The following is a 19,284-nucleotide window of genomic DNA, read 5'->3' as shown; positions in this document are numbered from 1 at the left end:
AACGGCAAAAAGGAAGACCTTTCTCTCTGTCTCTCTCTCTCTCACTGTCCACTCTGCCTGTCAAAAAATAAAAAAAAATAAAATAAAAAAAAAAAAAAAAAAGATGCTGGTGTGCAAATGGTCAGTGGGCACAGGACGCAGACATGGACCAGCGTGTGCGCCCTGGCTGAGTCCAGAGCTAACTCCCAAACTTTCTGGCAAGGGGCCAGAGGAAAAGGAGTCGGACCCCAGGCTAGGGCTTCATGAGACTCCGGATGGCCAGGGTTGTCCCCACTACATTGAGTTCTACTCGCTTGGAGGAACTGCAGATCACCCAAGTCCAAGAGAGAAGCAGCCAAAAAGGTCCTCAGAGATGGTCAGTCCAGCCTCCTGCATCTCCTGGAGCTCATCTAGAAAACAGGACTCACCCTGGGTCGGTCACACAGAGAGCCCCTCTCCATGTGGGACTGGAGTAATAACAGTGGCAACTCAGGTTTATTGAGCACCTGCTGTGTTTAGGTGCTATGTTCTTTAGTCCTCATGACAGCCCTCTGGTGTGAATGTTTCTGTGGGTCTTCAGATGGTGCAAGAGAGGCTAATCCCTTCTATGAAGTCACACAGCTGTTAAGGACAGCATCGTAGTGCGAGCCCTGTGTCTAGCTCCAGCACCCACACACTCAAACTCTCCCAGGGATTGCCTAGATTCATGTTCCACCCCTCAATGCCACGCCCATGTTCTCTCTGTAAGGCTTCTTGAGGCTTTGTTCCTGGAACATGATGACTTCTTTTTAAAAAAAAAAAAAAGATTTATTTATTTACTTGAAAGTCAGAGTTGCAGAGAGAGAAGGAGAGGCAGAAAGAGAGAGGGGAGTCTTCCATTCGCTGGTTCACTCCCCAGCTGGCCGGGAGCCAGGAGCTTCTTCCGGGTCTCCCATGTGGGTACAGGGGCCCAAGGACTTGGGCCGTCTTCTACTGCTTTCCCAGGCCATAGCAGAGAGCTGGATTGGAAATGGAGCAGCTGGGTCTCAAACCAGCGCCCATATGGGATGCCGGTGCTTCAGGCCAGGACTTTAACCCACTACGTCACAGTGCCAGCCCCATGGTGACTTCTGAGAAGTCAAACTCTTGGCAACTTGTGTCTGAGTGAAACTGAGTCAAGCCTTTGTGTTAATAAGTCATCCATGTATCTACCCATCCACCTCTATCCATCATCCTCCATCCATCATTATCCATCCCTATCCACCTCCACTCATGCATCCTCCATCCATCCTCCACCCATCTACCCATCCATCTTCCACCCATCATTATCCATCTCTACCCATCCCTATACATATACATACATACATTTATTCATCCACCACCCATTTATCCATCTACCCTCCATCTTCCACCCATTCATTCTCCATCCATCACTGTCCATTCTTATCTGTCCATCCATCCAACCCTATCCATCCCTATACACATACATAAATACATTTATCCATCTATCCATCCATTTATCCATCCATCCTCCATCCACCTATTCTCCATTCATCTGTCTACCTACCCTACTCCATCCATCCACCCTGCATCTACCCATCATCTGTCTGTGCTTCTCTCCATCTCCAGTGTTTCTAGACCAGGCTTTGGGAACTCAAAGATTAGTTGGGCAAGTCCCACCCTCCTTTCAGATCCAGAAGCTATGTTAACAATAATACAGGCTGAATATGGAGTCAGGAGGGTTCCAGGTTGTCTGGGAACACACACTGTTTTAGTTTGGAGACTCCTGGACAGCAAGGAGAAAATACTTCCACTTTCTTTCCCCTAACCTGAGCATCTTGTACACCCAACACGCAGCAGAATATATTGAACAGCATGAGGTTTTTTTAATTTTTTATTGACATTATTTACATTTAGAAAATTGTATCAGTCATAAGGGTTCAGTGTGATGAGTTTTTATAAACTGAACACACCTATGTGAGTAGTACCTGTTGTAAGTAAAGGAACACCAATCAGCACCCCCAGACACACCCTGTATATAGCTTCCCTAAAGACAACATTATCCTGGCTTCTAGACACATGGGTTAGTTTCTCCTGGTCTTGAACTTTCTATAAATGGACTTATCCCGTATGCTCTCATTTGCATCTGGCATCTTCTGTTCATCCATGTCTGAGATCCATCAGTTTCGGAGTTTATGGATGCAGATTAGACATTCCCACTGCTCTGTAGCAGAGATAGACTAACATTTCCTGGAAGGGTCAGATAGTAAGTATTTTAGCCTCCGGGGGCCACATGATCTCTGTTGAAACTGTTCAACTCTTCTATTGTGGCATGCTGATATCCAGAGATTGTATGTAAATGAGTGGGTGTGGCTGTGTTCCAATAAAACTTTATTTGTAACAGCAGTCAGTGGCCAGATGTGGTCCATGGACTGTAATTCTGCAGTCTTCAGCAGAGAGTTAGAGGGTGGGGCTCCCTCCTGCATTCAGAAGCTCAGAGCTGAGTCTTCCCAGAGGAGACACATAGGGTGGCTGTGGGTCCCCGAGCACCTGGGTGTTGACATCTGTCTGATCCGCGCTTCTCTGTTCACCGCAGCTGTGTTGAAGGTGGTGTCTTCAGTCCTGCAGCTTGGAAACATCGTCTTCAAGAAGGAAAGAAACACAGACCAGGCGTCCATGCCGGACAACACAGGTACCTGCCCCTTCTCCAGGGACTGGCAGCTTGGGGGGGGTGGGGGGGTCACTGTCAGGCATTGGTGGTGCAGGAATCTCCCTTGTCTGTGGCTTTGCTTTCTATGGATCCAGTTACTATAGTCACCCACAGCCCCGAATCACAACAGGTGCACAAAATAAGGTATTTGAGAGAGGGAGTGTAACTTTATCGCAGGTACATTTATCATTACTTTCTTCTTGGTTACTGTTGACCTCTCACTGGGCCCAACTTAGAAATTAAACCTTACCCTAGGCGTGGATGTGTCGGAAAAGACGTGGTACATAGAGCACTTGGTGCTCCCTGCTGGTGGTCTTGGGATGCATGGATAAGTGGGGGTAATCGCACTTCTAGGATTTAACAGCAGCTCGTTATTATCCTGGCTTTCCTCTTTTTTTTTTTTTTTTTTAAGCTTCAATGCGGAAGACCCTAAGGAGGAAAGCTCTCAAATCAGAGTATTTGTGGATGGCGGGTGGGGATGGATCCCATAGTTTTAGATCAGAAAGGACCCTGGGGTCCTCTCTTCTAAAACCCTCTGCTTACCTGTTTTGTTAAGTAGTTATTTCTTGAGCACCTGCTGTGTGCGAGGCACTGGGACGCCACAGGAAACAAAACAGGAGTAGCCCTTCTCATGACATGGAAGGTCTTGCTTGGGAGACAGAGCCCAAGTTTCACTGCCAAGTGTCAGATAAAAGAACTAAATGTGAATTTCAGATAAACAGTGAACACTTTTATGATAAGTAAGTTTGATAGAATATTTGAACATAACTATACTAAGAAGTGTCCTTGTAGATCTGATATTCAGGTAAACTGGATATTCTGGGATTTTCCCCTTCAATTAGACAATCCTACCCCTAGAGAAGCAGTATTTTGTTTGTTTTAAAGTATTTATTTTTATTTATTTGAGAGGCAGAGAGATTAAAAAAGAGGCTTAATCTGCTGGTTCACCCCTCAAAAGCCCTCAACAGCCAAGGCTGTGCCGGGCTGAACCCAGGGACCCCGAACTCTGAATTCAGGTCTCCCATGTGGGTGGCAGGAACCCAAATTCTAGAGCTATGTCCTGCAGCCTCCTGGTGCACTTGAGCAGGGAGCTGGAATCGGAAGTGAAGCTGGGACTTGATCCAGCCGCTCTGAGAAGGGATGCCCAAGCAGCATCGTGGCTGTTGGGCCCATCATCCACCTCAGGATTTCGATTCTCAAGGGGGTAACCCGGCTGCCACCATGCCTGCTTGCTGTGCCTGCCCTGAGAGCACAACTTTGCTTTCCAGTTCTCCAGCTCGGGTCCACCTGCTCCTGAGCAGCCCCACCCCAGTTTGGGCACTTCGGTGTCTAAGTGACGGGGACATGGACTGAGAATTGGGCTGTTAGTCGGTTTCATTGTCATGTGAACATCGCAGAGTGTGGCCGTGTACAAGCTAAGACTGCTCTGATACTGAGCTGTTTTCCCAGCTCCCTGGAACCCGTACCCCACTCATCACACAGGGCAAGTTCATGGAATCCTCGTTCCCAGCACCAACCATCAGGGAAAGAAGACACGAAGCTTCCTTACAAAGAGTTGAGAGAAAGAATCCAAAAATCATTGCACCTATCCTGCATCTTGCACATGCAAACCACTGGGTGGCACCAGTCTGCCTGTTAAGGAAACAGCTAATGATAGATTTAAAACTTAGATAGATTTAAATGCAGAAATACACACGAGGATAGAACAACCCACAGCGTTCCTATCTGGAATTGATGTCCGTGGACATATTGTATTTCTTTGTCTCGAAGAGGAAGTAAAGCAGCAGAGAGTCCTTCATTCTCCCAGCTGGCTCCCGTGTACCTCCCCTGCCAGTCAACTTCTACACGATCACACGTGTGTCCCAACAGCATACTCTGGGGGTGTGGCTTTGTGCGTGCATGTGTCATTATGTAAATCACATCACACTCTAGGCGTCACTGTGCACCTGAGGGTTTTTCCATCCGGTACTCGCCATTGTCTAGACCATTTCTAGGTAGTAGCGCCCTCTAGTGTGACAGCCAAGGGTGTCTCCAGATGAGGCCAAGTATCCCTGGCTGAGAACCACTGGTCTAGAGAGAAAGAGAAAGAACTTTATGGGATGATATCTCATCTTCTGAAAATGCCACAGTGTGTTTGCTCCCATACGAGTGGACGTTTAGGCTGTTTCCAACATTTTGCTACGGCAGACCGTGCTGCGACACGTGTCCTGGAATGGGGGAGCCAGTACGTACTGTTTACTGCATGTCAGGCCTTTGTCTTTTACCTCACTTAATCTTGTTGGTAACCCAACAAGGTACCCAAGGGTTGATCCTTTTGGAAGCCGTGGAAAGCAAGGCTGGGTGGTTACATAGCTTGTGCAAAGTCATATGACTTAGAAGTGGAAGAGAGGCGAGGACCTGAGCCCAGAACCACCTGACCCTGAGCCCCGCCCCCCATCACTGCCTCTGAGCAAAACGCTAGGGGTGAGGTCAGCAGTGGTGGCCCTTGTTAGGGCTCATGCATGCTGTGGTTATGACCATCAGCCTGCCTTTCTCCCTGAGAAGCCTGTGTGCACACAGACCGCGTTCCCGTGGACGCACCTCCCCTTCCCAGCCTCCTCTCTTTCAATGCACTCAAGACGCCTCTTTTCTCCAGCTGCCCAGAAAGTTTGCCACCTCATGGGAATTAACGTGACAGATTTCACCAGATCCATCCTGACCCCGCGTATCAAAGTTGGACGGGACGTAGTGCAGAAAGCTCAGACAAAAGAACAGGTAATTATGTATTTGCTATTTATTCCTGAAGAATCTTCCATATGTTACTTACCCACCTAACCAGCCATCCATACACTTACTTACCTAACCATCTACCTATCCACTCAACCATCTATCCACCCACACATTCATCCATCCAACCAACCAATCATCCATTCATCTACTTAGCTATCCATCCATCTGTCTGCCCACACACTCATCTATCCATCCACCCAACCATCTATCCATCTATCTATCCATCCACCTGTCTACCCACCCAACCATCTATTCACCCACACTCACTTGTCCAGCCAACTGTCTAGTCACCCACTCATCCATCCATCCATCACCCACCTCCCCACTCACCCACCCACTCAACCTATCCATCTGCCCACCCACCTGCCTATCCATCTCTTTATCCCTTATCCATCCAGTGCTATGTTAGGTTCTGAAGACACAACGCCTAAACAGGAGCAGCGACTTCTCGTCCCTGTGACCTTATCTTGATCCCTGAGTTGCAGGTTCAGGGGTTGATCTGAGAGACTCATCTGTGGAAATGATGGTCTCCTTTCCTAGAGGCAGAGCTGACTATGTCAAAATGAGCTCGGGAGTGGAACGGGAAGTCTTTAATTATCCATGCAGTCACTCCTTAGGTCTGACCTCTCTAGCTCTGACTACACGTTCCTGTTGGTTGTAGAGGTGGCAAATTTCCTCTCTCTCTCTCTCTCTCTCTGTTTATTGTTTAAGGACTGATGATAGGTGATGGAGGTGGGGGTGCAAAAATATGGGGTGGATGCAGTGCTTCGGGAATAACCATGTTCCCCCATGTTCCGCCCCGCAGGCAGACTTCGCTGTCGAGGCTTTGGCCAAGGCCACGTATGAACGCCTTTTCCGCTGGATCCTCAGCCGTGTGAACAAAGCCCTGGACAAGACCCATCGGCAGGGGGCTTCCTTCCTGGGGATCCTGGACATCGCTGGATTTGAGATCTTTGAGGTGCGGGCTGCTGGGACCGCGCAACTGTGCTCTTACTTCTTTGCAATGAGGCTTCCCCTCATCATGGTTGTGGGGGAAGGCGTGTGGATGGCCACTGCAGGGTGGGAATTTGCCTGGGTAAGGTTACGTCCTTTAGCACATGAGAAACGGTAAATCCATCAGAGACCTTTCAGTTTGTGAAACAGACCAGAGATACATCTGCATCCAATAGGTAGGACCTGATCCCCTGCCAACTCTCTCTCCACCTTCCTATGTGTCAGCTCTGTTCTCAAATGGGGCTCTCCCTCCTGGGGGCAAAGTGGCTGCCAGAGCTCTCAGAAACACTGGCAGAAAAGAGCATAGCTCTTTCTAATAATCCTAACCAAAATCTTGGGACTGAGTCTCCCTGGCTCCTACTCGCCTGAGTTGGGCCACGTGGTCCCTTTCAAGCCAAGAAGTGTTTTCAGGATCTGCCAGCACTGCGGGTACTATAAACCTGCACCCTGGCTCCCATCCCCCAGCATTGGAGAAAAGTTCTTAGAGAAGGAGTAGGTCTTGAGATTGGCAAATGTTCCAAAAGATGTCTGCTGCAGTATTACTGCTGCTCTCAGCCTCAGTCTCTGTATCTGTTATCGGGCATGGGAACGTGCCTTCTAAGGTTGTGCACAGAGACTGTGTAGATGCAAGAAGCAAGCGTCCTTCTAACAAGATGTGTGCAGGCACGTGAGATGGGAGTGTGTGGCCCTCACCAGCCCTAGTGAACTCTAGACAGCGTTTGCTGAGGTCTAAACCATGGTTGGTTGCCAAGGTGGCAGAACAGGTTCTTGTGGATAGGATGTCCAGGCCATGGGACCCACATAGCCCGAGGGAGGCACCTTCTTCCCAAGCTCCGTGGGTGGAGCTCCCCCAGGGCTCCCGGTCCTGGGACTTCCTCCGAAGGTGCTCAGTGTGTGCCCCGTGTTGTGTGCTCAGGTGAACTCCTTCGAGCAGCTGTGCATCAACTACACCAACGAGAAGCTGCAGCAGCTGTTCAACCACACCATGTTCATCCTGGAGCAGGAGGAGTACCAGCGCGAGGGCATCGAGTGGAACTTCATCGACTTCGGGCTCGACCTGCAGCCCTGCATTGAGCTCATTGAGCGGCCGGTGGGTCCCGCCCTCTCTCCATGTGCACACTTCCCCATCAAGCGAGTGGGTTCCTGCCTCCCACCTGGGACACCTGGATTGAGTTCCCAGTTCCTGGGCTTCAGCCTGGCCCATCCCTGGGAATTGTGGGCACCTGGAGAAGGAACCAGTAGTTGGGATCATTCTTTCTCTGCCTTTCAAGTAAATTTAAAAATTTAATAAATAAGCAAAGGATTCTCTGGCAAGAATGGGAAAATCTGTGAGCTGTTGGGTGTATGTTGCTGACTAGGGTGCAGCAACACACAGGTGTTGTGTTGTTGGTGCCTACTTTGCATGTGGGTAATTTGAGGATAGATTGGGCAGGGGGCTTGGGAGTTCAAGTTCACCTTTATGTAGGTGGTTACAGTAGCGGGGTGCAGGGCTGAAGCCTGAGAACATTCCTGCCTCCCTGTGACTCTGCCCCGCTTGTCTTCCACAGAACAACCCTCCAGGTGTGCTGGCCCTGCTGGATGAGGAGTGCTGGTTCCCCAAAGCCACAGATAAGTCTTTTGTGGAGAAGCTGTGCACAGAGCAAGGCAACCACCCCAAGTTCCAGAAGCCCAAGCAGCTCAAGGACAAAACGGAGTTCTCCATCATCCATTACGCTGGGAAGGTATCAGCCACAGTCCCAGTGCCCTCTGTCCCCAGGGGACCTGGATGCTCAGAGCAGGAACTGTTTGGGTGTGGCCAAATCCTTGGACTGGCTGGGCCCCAGAGTACCTGGTACATCAAACCCCAACCACGTCCTGGGAATGACTCATCACAGTATCGGTAGGGATGAGCCCTCATCTCTGTGATGCTTTCCAGCCCTGGTACCCAGGCTCTTCTTTCTTACACAGACTCCAAACCCTTCCTGCTACAAGGTCAACCCAACATGAAAGAAAAACTGGGGTGGGGTGGCCAATAAACACACTCTTGGGTTCAACAAAAGTCTTTCTTATCATGGCCTTGGGTTTGCCAGTCCCAGACTGCTCCAGTTGAAATCTATACCAATTGTCATCTTTATCATTGTCCCCATCACCATGTCTTGGCTGTGATGTGCAGAACCCACCTCTGTTTCCCAGGGGTCCCAGGAGACACAGAAAAGACATAGCTCAGACTGCCTTGCAAAGCTAGAGTGTTCTGCCAACTCCTCCGTCTCCTCATTTCATCCTGGGAACAGGGAATGCCCCACACTAGGGGTTGGCAAACGACAGCCCATGGGCCAAATCTGGCCCACAGCTTTTTTTTTTTTTTGTAAATAAAGCTTTATTGGAACACAGTCATGCCCATCTGTCTACCCATTGCCTGTGGCCGCTTTTGCATTAGAGTGGCAGAAGCGAATGCCATGATAGAGGCTCCTGCCCGGCTCGCCAAGCTGGAATTGTTACCTGGGCCCTGCACCCAAAGTGTTTCCCAGCTTCTAACCTATACTCAAGGGAGTATATGTTCCTTTAACCATGCAGTAGTAGCACTTTTATTTTCCCCACTTTATTTGTGTTTTATTGTTTTCAGTCCCCTCTCAGATCAGGCCTAGCCATTATTAAAACCCACATCCCATAGTAAGCCACCAGAGCCAAACTATTGGTTCTTTTCACTTTACACTCATAATAATAATAAAATTAAGGCTTTGGGTGTGGTCAACATTCTGGTCAGCTGGATTTAAGAAACTTTATGGCCGGCGCCGTGGATCACTAGGCTAATCCTCCGCCTTGCGGTGCCAGCAAACCGGGTTCTAGTCCCAGTCAGGGCGCCGGATTCTGTCCTGGTTGCCCCTCTTCCAGGCCAGCTCTCTGCTGTGGCCCGGGAGTGCAGTGGAGGATGGCCCAAGTCCTTGGGCCCTGCACCCCATGGGAGACCAGGAGAAGCACCTGGCTCCTGCCATCGGATCAGCGCGGTGCGCCGGCAGCAGCAGCCATTGGAGGGTGAACCAACGGCAAAAGGAAGACCTTTCTCTCTGTCTTTCTCTCTCACTGTCCACTCTGCCTGTCAAAAAAAAAAAAAAAAAAAAAAAAAAGAAAAGAAAAGAAAAGAAAAGAAACTTTATATGTCATTTTCCGTGCAGTCACATATCAAGATCTGCAAGTTACAAGAAGTATGTTCATCAGTGAGTAGGAACCTACTCTTAAGTTAGACTGGGACCGTCGTCAAGCCTTTTCTATATGAGGGAAGAATTTTAAATTTTGTAAAAAGTTTTATGTATTTGTGGGATAGAGTGCTCCCTTCCTCTGGTCCACTCCCCAAATGCCTCAGGAACTCAGCTGAATCTGGGAGCCAAGGACGCAATTCAGGTCTCTCTGGTGGGTGGCAGGAAGCCAATTAGTTAAGTTTCACTTGTTTTTCTTTTAAAGATTTATTTGAAAGTCAGAGTTATACAGAGAGAGAAGGAAAGGTAGAGAGAGAGAGAGAGGTCTTCCATCCTCTGGTTCACTCCCAAATTGGTCACAATGGCTGGAGCTGCACCAATCCAAAGCCAAGAGCTTTTTCCTGGTCTCCCACGCAGGTGCAGGGGCCCGAGGACTTGAGCCATCCTCTACTGCTTTCCCAGGCCATAACAAAGAGCTGGATTGGAAGAGGAACAGCCAGCACTAGAACTGGCACCCATATGGATGCTGGCACTGCGGGCTGGGGGTTTAACCTGCTGTGCCACCCAAGTGCACACTAGCAGAAAGCTGGAGTCAGGAGCCAGAGCTGGACGTCAAACTTGGGCACTCCAAAGTGGGCCTTAACCACCAGGCCAAGTGCCCGCCAAGGGGAGGGTGTTAGCTGCCATCAAGTCCCTTCCTTGGCCCCTCTTCTAAGACTGCCCTGCTGGTCTTTTCCTTGGTGGCTGTGGGGTCCCATCACAGCAGCCACCAATGTCACTTCCTCTCTTGATGTCAGAAGACCTGGGAGGGGAGTGGGCAAGCATGGCCTTGGTTTCTAATTGAAAGGAGGGAAACTGACCGGTGGGCTCGTCTTCGGCAGGTGGACTACAACGCGAGTGCCTGGCTGACCAAGAACATGGACCCCCTGAATGACAACGTGACCTCCCTCCTCAACGCCTCCTCGGACAAGTTCGTGGCCGACCTATGGAAGGACGGTAAGGCCCTCCCTGTCCTGGAGCTGCTCTGAGCTGGAGGACTGAACACCTAAGTCTGCCACCTCTTCCAGCTGCCCATGACTGCACACCTGCCCCTGGCGGGGAGGCCCTGGGGGTGGCGGTGGTGGTGGGTTGTGTGTCTGGCCCAACTCCCTGACATCCTAGGTCAGTAGGCCTGGGAGGGCCTGAGAAGCTGCGTTTCCAACAAGCTCCCAGGGGCTGCTGGGCTGCTGGGTTGGGAGCCTTGCTTGGTTCCTTTGCAAGCCAGTGCATAGGTGAGGCATGTGACAGGCTGGTGACCGGTGTGGGCTCTGCTGCTTCCATTCCTGCCTCTTGGCACAGAGTCTCCTTTGTTTTGAGCATGGTGCAGAGTGCTCCATGGAGAGGCCAGCTGTGCCAGGGTTTACTGAGTGCCTGGGTCTACTTCACCCCTGGGACTCGTGAGGAGTCCACAGGGCTTGTGGGAGAGATAGGCAAGCCAAGAGATGACCACACGGGACCTGAGAGAGTCCGAGGGCAGACATGGTGCAGCCCGAGGCCAGGAGGGTGGGCATAGGTACATGGTGCACCTGCTGGGCTGGTGAGATCTGTCGCTCTGTCCTGAAAGAAAAAGTCTTAATAATAATAATGATGATGAGCATACCACCACCACTGCCGCCTACTCTGCCCAGCATGTTCTAACGTCTGGGCTCCTGCCTTGGGGGGGTTTGTTTCTGGTCCCTGCTCATCAGACAGGCCCCTGCCCCCACTTTAGCCTAGAGTACAACCCTTCCTCCCCTTAACTCTGCTTTGCTTCTCTGAGCACACCTCCTCTCCTGGAATATTCCATACTGATGCGATCGCAGCCTGTCTCCTTGCATCCGACGCAAAGCTCAGTGCACTCATGGCCTGTCCCCCAACATAGTAGGTTTTCATGAGTGTTTGTCGGTGGAGGAAGCGTTGAGGGCTGGTGGGGGAGATAAGCATGAAGCCTCGCTTACTATTCCTGTCCTAGGAGGTAGATGCTCTGGTTGCCCCCATTTTGGAGAAAGAGAAACTGAGGCACACTATGGCACCAGGCTAAGACTCCTCAGCGAGATAGCAGCAAGAGCAGGTCTGATTCCCAGGGCACTGTGGCAGCAGCAGAAGGAATTGGTTCATTGTCACCCAGGCATTGTCCGGAGTCCCCGGATAGATGGGATGTGGAGGCCCACGTGCTTACCCACTGCTGTAGGCAAAGGTGGTGCCCATCAGAGGGACCTGGGGCTGCCAGAGACCCCTCACAAAAGCCCGTCCTCACCCACGACCCTCGGCATGGGGGCCCCTGGCCTGTCGTGGGGCCAGTGGGTGGGCCGGAGCCTGACACCACCGTGCATGTGCCCCGCAGTGGACCGCATCGTGGGGCTGGACCAGATGGCCAAGATGACAGAGAGCTCACTGCCCAGCGCCTCCAAGACCAAGAAGGGCATGTTCCGCACGGTGGGGCAGCTGTACAAGGAGCAGCTGGGGAAGCTGATGACCACGCTGCGCAACACCACGCCCAACTTCGTGCGCTGCATCATCCCCAACCACGAGAAGCGGGTGAGGCTGGGCGGGAAGCAGCCCCGCGGGCTCCGTCAGCCCCGGACCGGACCCGTTCCGTTCCCCATCTCCGGAGGCCAAGAAAGCAAGGGAGGAAGGGAGAACGTCCTTGGGCTTGCCCGACACCGAGCAGTGGACAGGCCCACGATGCCAGCACGATGCCTCTGAACGTGTACCCCGCTCCCGTCTGTGCCCAGTGCTCGCGATGCAGCGCTGAATACAGAACGGGTCTCGTCTGTAGTCTCGCGCCCTAGTGCAGGTGTTCTCAGCTGGGGACACCGGGCCGGGTCTTGGTTGTCACAGCTGAGAGTGAGGTGTGCTGTTGGCATCTGTTAGGGGGAGACCAGGGCTGCTGGTCCAGCCCAGGTGTCAGTGGGAGCTGACGTTGTAGTGCTGATGTGAGCGATCCAATGAGAGGATGTGGTTGGTAGCAGAACACCAAAGACCCAGGGCTCCTCCCCAGCCTCTGAGCTCACAGCAAACTTCTTCAAGACCATGAACTTGAAAAACGAATAGGCATCCATTTAGTGGGTGGGGATGGGGTGGGAAGGACCTCCTAGGCAGAGGGCCCAGGGTGGGCCAAAGTATAGAGGTGAGGAACGGTCCGGGCACGCGCACAGTAGGCTGTTTCATATTGCTGGCACGTGATGGTGTGGGGCAGGGGTTGGGGAAGGGTGAGGCTGCGTGTGAGGCGTGGAATCAGATCCAGTGTGTTGGCTGGAGCGTGGCCCTCTCTACGAGGTCATCGTGCGTATTTAAGGGGTAGCTTGTGATCAGATGGACATTTCCGGTGAAATGAGGGGGTGGAGGGGAGAGGCAGGGTTGGAGGCTGATGAGCAGGTGGAAGGTTGGCGCGGCTGTGCAGGCAGGAGGTGGTGGCAACGAACTGGGAGGTAGGGGCCGTGCCAGGCGAGGTCATGGGACTAACAGGACCTGAGCTAGGGGCCGAAAGGTCAGAGAGAGTGCACCGTGTTGCACCTGGCCGCTTGGCTGGGCCCTCCCCTGTGCCTCTGTGAGCGCTCCCTGCCCCGGTCCCACCCCAGCAGTCCCCGCCCTCTTCCGCCCCTGCAGTCCGGCAAGCTGGACGCGTTCCTGGTGCTGGAGCAGCTGCGGTGCAACGGGGTGCTGGAAGGCATCCGAATCTGCCGCCAGGGCTTCCCCAACAGGATCGTCTTCCAGGAGTTCCGCCAACGGTGAGCCCCCGGGGGCTGGCGCCGGGGGGCGGGGGGGGGGAGAGCGAGGCTGGGTCGCGGACAGAAGATGGGGACGTGAGGTGACTTGTGCCCTGTTTCAAGCTACGAGATCCTGGCAGCCAACGCCATCCCCAAGGGCTTCATGGATGGGAAGCAAGCCTGCATTCTCATGGTGAGCCCAGCCCCCCGACCCTCGCTGCCCGCCCGTCCGCATGTGGCCTTGCAACCTCGGGTCACGCTGCAGTTGCTGCCCCGGCTCGTGCCACACTTCCCAACCTGCCTGAAACCGGGAGCTCTTGTCCTTCTGTCTCCTCCTGCAGATCAAAGCTCTGGAACTGGACCCCAACTTGTACAGGATCGGGCAGAGCAAAATCTTCTTCCGCACGGGCGTGCTGGCCCACCTGGAGGAGGAGCGGGACTTGAAGATCACCGACGTCATCATGGCCTTCCAGGCCATGTGTCGTGGCTACCTCGCCCGCAAGTAAGCACGGTTTCCCGGCCGCGGCACAGACCAGGAACACACACGGCCAGGGGGCCTTCTGGTCCCAAGCTTGGATGCCTTGATTCTGAGGTAGCAGCGTTCTAAGAGGCACCACTGGGTGAATGACAGCTTTTTCTTTAAGGGGAAAAAATGCACCTGAAATCTAAGCACCAGTGTGAGTGCAGGGAGGGAGCATGTTAAAGCCATTACCCGCTGCGGGTGTAGACCTGGCTTCTCTTCCTGGCTGCCCTACCTACCTGCTGATGAGTCTTGGGCAAGTTACTCTGCCCCTCTGAGCCTCCGAGTTCTCCCCTGGAAAATGAGCGCAATCATGTCTTCCTCGTGGAGTTCTTATGGTTGGTGTAGACCACAGGGTGGTCTTCCGAGCAGTGTCTGAGTCACGGCCAAGTGCAGGGTTAAGGCTGGATCCAGAGCTCTTGTTGCAGCAACAGACCTCGCCTGCCAGGTCTCCTCCATCCGTTCTTAGTCACCATCCCCTGTCTCCAAAATAACACTTTTATTTTTTTAAAAAGATATATTTATTTATTTATTTATTTATTTGAAAGGCAGAATTAGAGGGAGAGACAGAGAGAGCTCTCCCATCTGCTGGGTCACTTCCTAAATGGCTGCAACAGCTGGATCTGGGCCAGGTTGAAGCCAGGAAAGAGCCAGGAACTCCCTCTGGGTCTCCCACATGGGTGCAGGGACCCTAGTACTTGGGCCGTCTTCTGCTGCTTTCCCAGGCGCATTAGCAGGGAGCTGGATTGGAAGTGGAGCAGCCAGAACGCAAGTTGGTGCTCCTATGGGATGGAGGGGTGGCTTAGCCCTCTGTGACAGCACCGACCCTTACCCACCTTGTTTCCCACGAGCTTTTCAAAGTACCTTGTGCCAACTCTCAGAGTTTCAGGCATAACCTGGGCTGGAGGACAGGGCTCAGGGTGTGGGGACCACTGGGATGGGAGCGTCTTGGGCCGGTCCTGCCTGCTCACGGCCCCGCTCCTTCTCCCCAGGGCCTTCGCCAAGCGGCAGCAGCAGCTGACCGCCATGAAGGTGATCCAGAGGAACTGCGCCGCCTACCTGAAGCTGCGGAACTGGCAGTGGTGGCGCCTCTTCACCAAGGTGAGCGCCGGCCACGCCCCGCTCCTCCCCCGCCGCTCGCTGCAGGTGTGCGGCTGGAGGCCCCTGGAACCGAGGGCCCACGCTGCAGCATTGCCCACGTGGGCCTCCGGCCTGAAAAGCCCCCTCCTTCTTTGGCACTTGGGCCGTAGCTGTGACCTTCCCACAGAGGGAGGGCGTCTCCTTGGGACGAAGACCTCCCCTGCCCTTTTAAAACCACGCCCAGTTCCCCGTGGCAGCCCCTGGCAACCGCTAACCTGTTCTCCGTTTCTACAATGTTGTCATCCCACGGAGGCCGAGGGTACGGAGCCCGCAGTACCTCTTTGGGACTGGCTGATATCGTTGTCGGGAGAGACCTTCCGATCATGGCACACATCGGCGCCGGTTCTTTTTTTCTGGCTGGTAGAGGAAAGCCATGGGTTCCTGCAGTGTCGCTGTTTGCAGAAAGACCTGGGTTGCTGCCGTCGACTGGGCTTCCTCTTAGTGCCCTTGAACTTGGGTCAGTTGGCACGAGCCCTTTTCACCCAACAGCATTTGCTGCGTGTCTGCTGCCTGCCAGTGGACACAGCCATCTGTCAGGGCCCATGTCCTCACTAATACAAGCGTTCTAGTCCAGTAGGGCAGCAGACAAGAAACACAGGGTCAGGGCGGGGCATGTCCAGCCTGCCGGCCTTATAAGGCCTGGGAAGTCATGTGGTCTGGCCTTGCCAAGGCAATTGCAGGTGGGAATCAAAATTCAGTGCACCAGGCCGGCGCCGCAGCTCACTAGGCTAATCCTCCGCCTTGCGGCGCCGGCACACTGGGTTCTAGTCCCAGTCAGGGCACCGGATTCTGTGCTGGTTGCCCCTCTTCCAGGCCAGCTCTCTGCTGTGGCCAGGGAGTGCAGTGGAGGATGGCCCAAGTGCTTGGGCCATGCACCCCATGGGAGACCAGGATAAGTACCTGGCTCCTGCCATCAGATCAGTGCAGCGCGCCGGCCTTGGCGGCCATTGGAGGGTGAACCAACGGCAAAAGGAAGACCTTCCTCTCTGTCTCTCTCTCTCACTGTCCACTCTGCCTGACAAAAAAAAAAAAAAATTTCAGTGCACCTATGACAGGCGAACTTTAAGTTGATATACGCACGTAGCCCTGGGAAGGAACACAGGTTCCCGCCCCCTGGTGGCAAACCGCGGTACTTCACACGTATGCACGGCAGGTGCTCCAGTTGCCAGGAAGGGGCTTGGGAAGAAGCAGTGAGGGGAGTCAGCCAGTGAAAGGACCATGGGGAGGAAATGTCTGTCCCCATTTACCCAAATTCTAAAAAGCTACCTTAAGGAGGCTGAGGAGACCACGTTCAATAAAGGAAAAATCAGGAATTAAGGGCGGCCCTTGTGGCCTCACTTATAGTAGCAAAATCTCCACATCCAGCCCTCGCGGGCAGATACTTCCAAGCGTGGGTTTGTCCATCCATGAAATATTTTTGTGAATGATTAAAGACCATGGTCATCTAAAAATAAGTTGCAAAAATGATGTGACGACGTGGAACAAGAAATATCTTGTCGTTTTAAAGTAGAAAAGCAGTGTATGCACGCAGGCAGTGTGATCTCGGGTGTATATTTAGAACGAAAGATGAGAAAGAAAGGGAAACCACGCTCGAAGTGATTTCGATAGGGAGGGATTTGCTTTCCTGTTCTCCTTAGCAGGCAGCATCAGGACAGCGGGAGCTGTCCCCCGGGATGGTTCTGAAGTGATGATGATGCTGGGGCAGGCATCTTTCTCCTTGGCTTTGCACCTGTTTCTGTTGTCCTTGAGTTTCTCCAACTTGCCACTATTAATATTTGGAGCTGGTTAATTCTGCACTGGAGACTGGGGGCTCATCCCGTGCATTCCAGAATGATGAACACCATCCCTGGCCTGCACCTGCTGGTAGCACCCCTCACCCCAGCTGTGACAACCAACAGTGTCTCTCTGGATGTCACCCCATGTCCCCCAGGGTGGAGTTCAAGGGTCAAAATCGCCCTGGCTTAGAGCCGCCGATCTAATCTGGGACAAGAACGTCTCTTCTTTGCCACAAAAGCAAATGGTGCTGGTGGGGATTTGGCCCAGTGGCTAAGACTCTGATTGGGAGACCTGCGTTTCACATGAGAGCGCCTGGGTTCGATACCCGACACCACTCCCAATTCCAGCTTCCTGCTGATGCGGACCCTGGGAGGCAACAGGGGATGGCTCACGTAGTTGGGTTCTTGCCACCCATCTGGGAGACCTGCATTGAGCTCCCAGCTCCTGGCCTGGACCTGGTGGGCGAATTGGGAGTGAGCCAGCAGATGGAAGCCCTCCTCCTTTGTGTCTCAAATGAAATAAGTGGCTGACGGGCTAACTGTGTGTACACAGGTGAAGCCGCTGCTGCAGGTGACACGGCAGGAGGAGGAGATGCAGGCCAAGGAGGATGAGCTGCAGAAGATCAAGGAGCGACAGCAGAAGGCGGAGAGCGAGCTCCAGGAGCTGCAGCAGAAGCACACGCAGGTGCGGGCTGGGGACGGTGCCCCGGGTGGCAGGGGTGCCCCTGGCAGCCAGGGCCCCCGGGTGGCTCACTGGCCCGCTCCCCACGCTGCACGCAGCTGTCCGAGGAGAAGAACCTGCTGCAGGAGCAGCTGCAGGCGGAGACGGAGCTGTACGCGGAGGCCGAGGAGATGCGCGTCCGGCTGGCGGCCAAGAAGCAGGAGCTGGAGGAAATCCTGCATGAGATGGAGGCCCGCCTGGAGGAGGAGGAAGACCGGGGCCAGCAGCTGCAGGCCGAGAGGAAGAAGATGGCCCAGCAGATGCTGGTAAGGGGCCGCCGTGGAGGGTAGCAGGTCACTGAGCCTCACTGCCCACCTGTGAGGTGCATCCAATGGTGCGCGTCCCGGCTGCACAGGTGAAGAGCGAGGTTTGGAGGGGCGCGGCCTTCTGCCCCAGGCCACAGAGCGAGAGCTGGGGTTTGCACATGGGTGTCCTGGGGAGCCCGCTCTGTGCTCCTGCCCCGGCTTCCGTGTGCTGACGCCTTTTCTGTGTGCAGGGTGATTGTGTCAGCTAGCTGTGGCCGGGTAACAAGATGTCCCAAGCTCAGCAGCGTGTGACAGTAAACACCTGTCTCACGTGGTCGAGATTTTCAGAGTGGCTTTGCCGGGCTCCGGCTCAGGGATCCCGTGAGGTTGTAGTCAAATGGCGGTTGGGGCTGCGTCCAGGGGCGTGGCCCGGGCTGTAGCCCACTTCCTGTGGCACGCTCACGTGGATGCTGGTGGAGGCCTCAGTTCCACTCCAGGGGCTGCTTGAGTGTCCTCACCACAGCGTGGTGGCTGTCACCAAGACAGATGATCCCAGAGAGAGAGAGAGAGAGAGGGAGAGAAGGAGAATGAGATCTTCCACCCACTGGGTCACTCCCCAGATGGCAACAACGGCCAGGGTTGGGCCAAACTGAAGCCAGGAGCCAGGTGCTTCCTCCAGGTCTCCCATGCAGGTGCAGGGGCCCAGGGACTTAGGCTGTCTTTCCACTCCTTTCCCCCAGTCCATTGGCAGGGAGCTGGTTTGGAAGTGGAGCAGCCGGGACACGGACTAGTGCCGGATGGGATGCACAGTGCCGGTGCCTGGGTGCCCTCCGTAGCCTGGCCCCCGAGCCTCACACAGCCGCACTTCTCCCGATCCCATTGATGAGAAGGGAGTCACAAGGCTCAGCCAGCGCTCCAGGACAGGGAATCGGCCTCTGCCTTGTGACACGAAGCATCTCAAAGATTTTGTAGGTGCATTTGAAAGCCACCAGGGTGCCTGCTGTCTCCGTTTTGCAGATGAGGGTACTGAGGCTCCCCAAGCCTTTGATTTCCTCCTCCTCTGGGAAGGAGGCTGCAGCGTGCAGGGCACCGGCGGGCTCAGCCCGTGTAGCCGTTAGTCCCTGAGGTCCGTGACTCTGGTTCTTCTCCCTCCCCCACCAAGGACCTGGAAGAGCAACTGGAGGAGGAGGAAGCTGCCAGGCAGAAGCTACAGCTCGAAAAGGTCACGGCCGAGGCCAAGATCAAGAAGCTGGAGGACGACATCCTGGTCATGGACGATCAGAACAACAAGCTCTCAAAAGTGAGCGTGGGCTCGGGCCTGGGCGTCAGAGTCCACGGGCTGGCGGGGGCCCAGGGTCTCCAGAGGCTTCTAGAGCCACAAGCTGGACACGCTGGGCAGCCTAGCTAGTGGTCGCTAGCCAGCCCCACTGAGCCTGGGCTCCTTGTAGTTCTTGGAGCTAATTGTCGCCAGGTCCCATGCTGGCTGCAAGGCGTGTGCGGTGGGAAAGACCCTGCCCCCTCGTGGGGTTTATTCTCTCGTGCGTCAGCCAAT

The 19,284-nt window shown here is 53.9% G+C and overlaps 1 protein-coding gene across 5 annotated transcripts in view; it reads left to right on the top strand.

Annotated features, from left to right (window-relative positions):
* MYH11 (myosin heavy chain 11) overlaps positions 1-19,284 on the top strand; it is a 117,297-nt gene that overhangs the window by 66,102 nt on the left and 31,911 nt on the right. For all 5 annotated transcript variants that reach the window (NM_001082308.1, XM_089320606.1, XM_089320605.1 and 2 more), the window contains 14 exon segments: positions 2,555-2,650; positions 5,304-5,422; positions 6,243-6,395; positions 7,347-7,520; positions 7,978-8,151; positions 10,485-10,599; positions 11,966-12,159; positions 13,231-13,352; positions 13,455-13,524; positions 13,673-13,833; positions 14,844-14,952; positions 17,320-17,451; positions 17,547-17,753; positions 18,895-19,032. In NM_001082308.1, coding sequence (NP_001075777.1) covers positions 2,555-2,650; positions 5,304-5,422; positions 6,243-6,395; positions 7,347-7,520; positions 7,978-8,151; positions 10,485-10,599; positions 11,966-12,159; positions 13,231-13,352; positions 13,455-13,524; positions 13,673-13,833; positions 14,844-14,952; positions 17,320-17,451; positions 17,547-17,753; positions 18,895-19,032 — 1,964 coding nt within the window.

The sequence above is a fragment of the Oryctolagus cuniculus genome, chromosome 19 (genome assembly GCF_051225735.1).
Source record: "Oryctolagus cuniculus isolate XC-2025 breed Fujian yellow rabbit chromosome 19, ASM5122573v1, whole genome shotgun sequence".
In the NCBI taxonomy this organism is placed as follows: Eukaryota; Metazoa; Chordata; class Mammalia; order Lagomorpha; family Leporidae; genus Oryctolagus; species Oryctolagus cuniculus.
The sequence above is the reverse complement of the archived record's forward strand: the minus strand, read 5'-3'. Positions and strand labels throughout refer to the sequence as shown.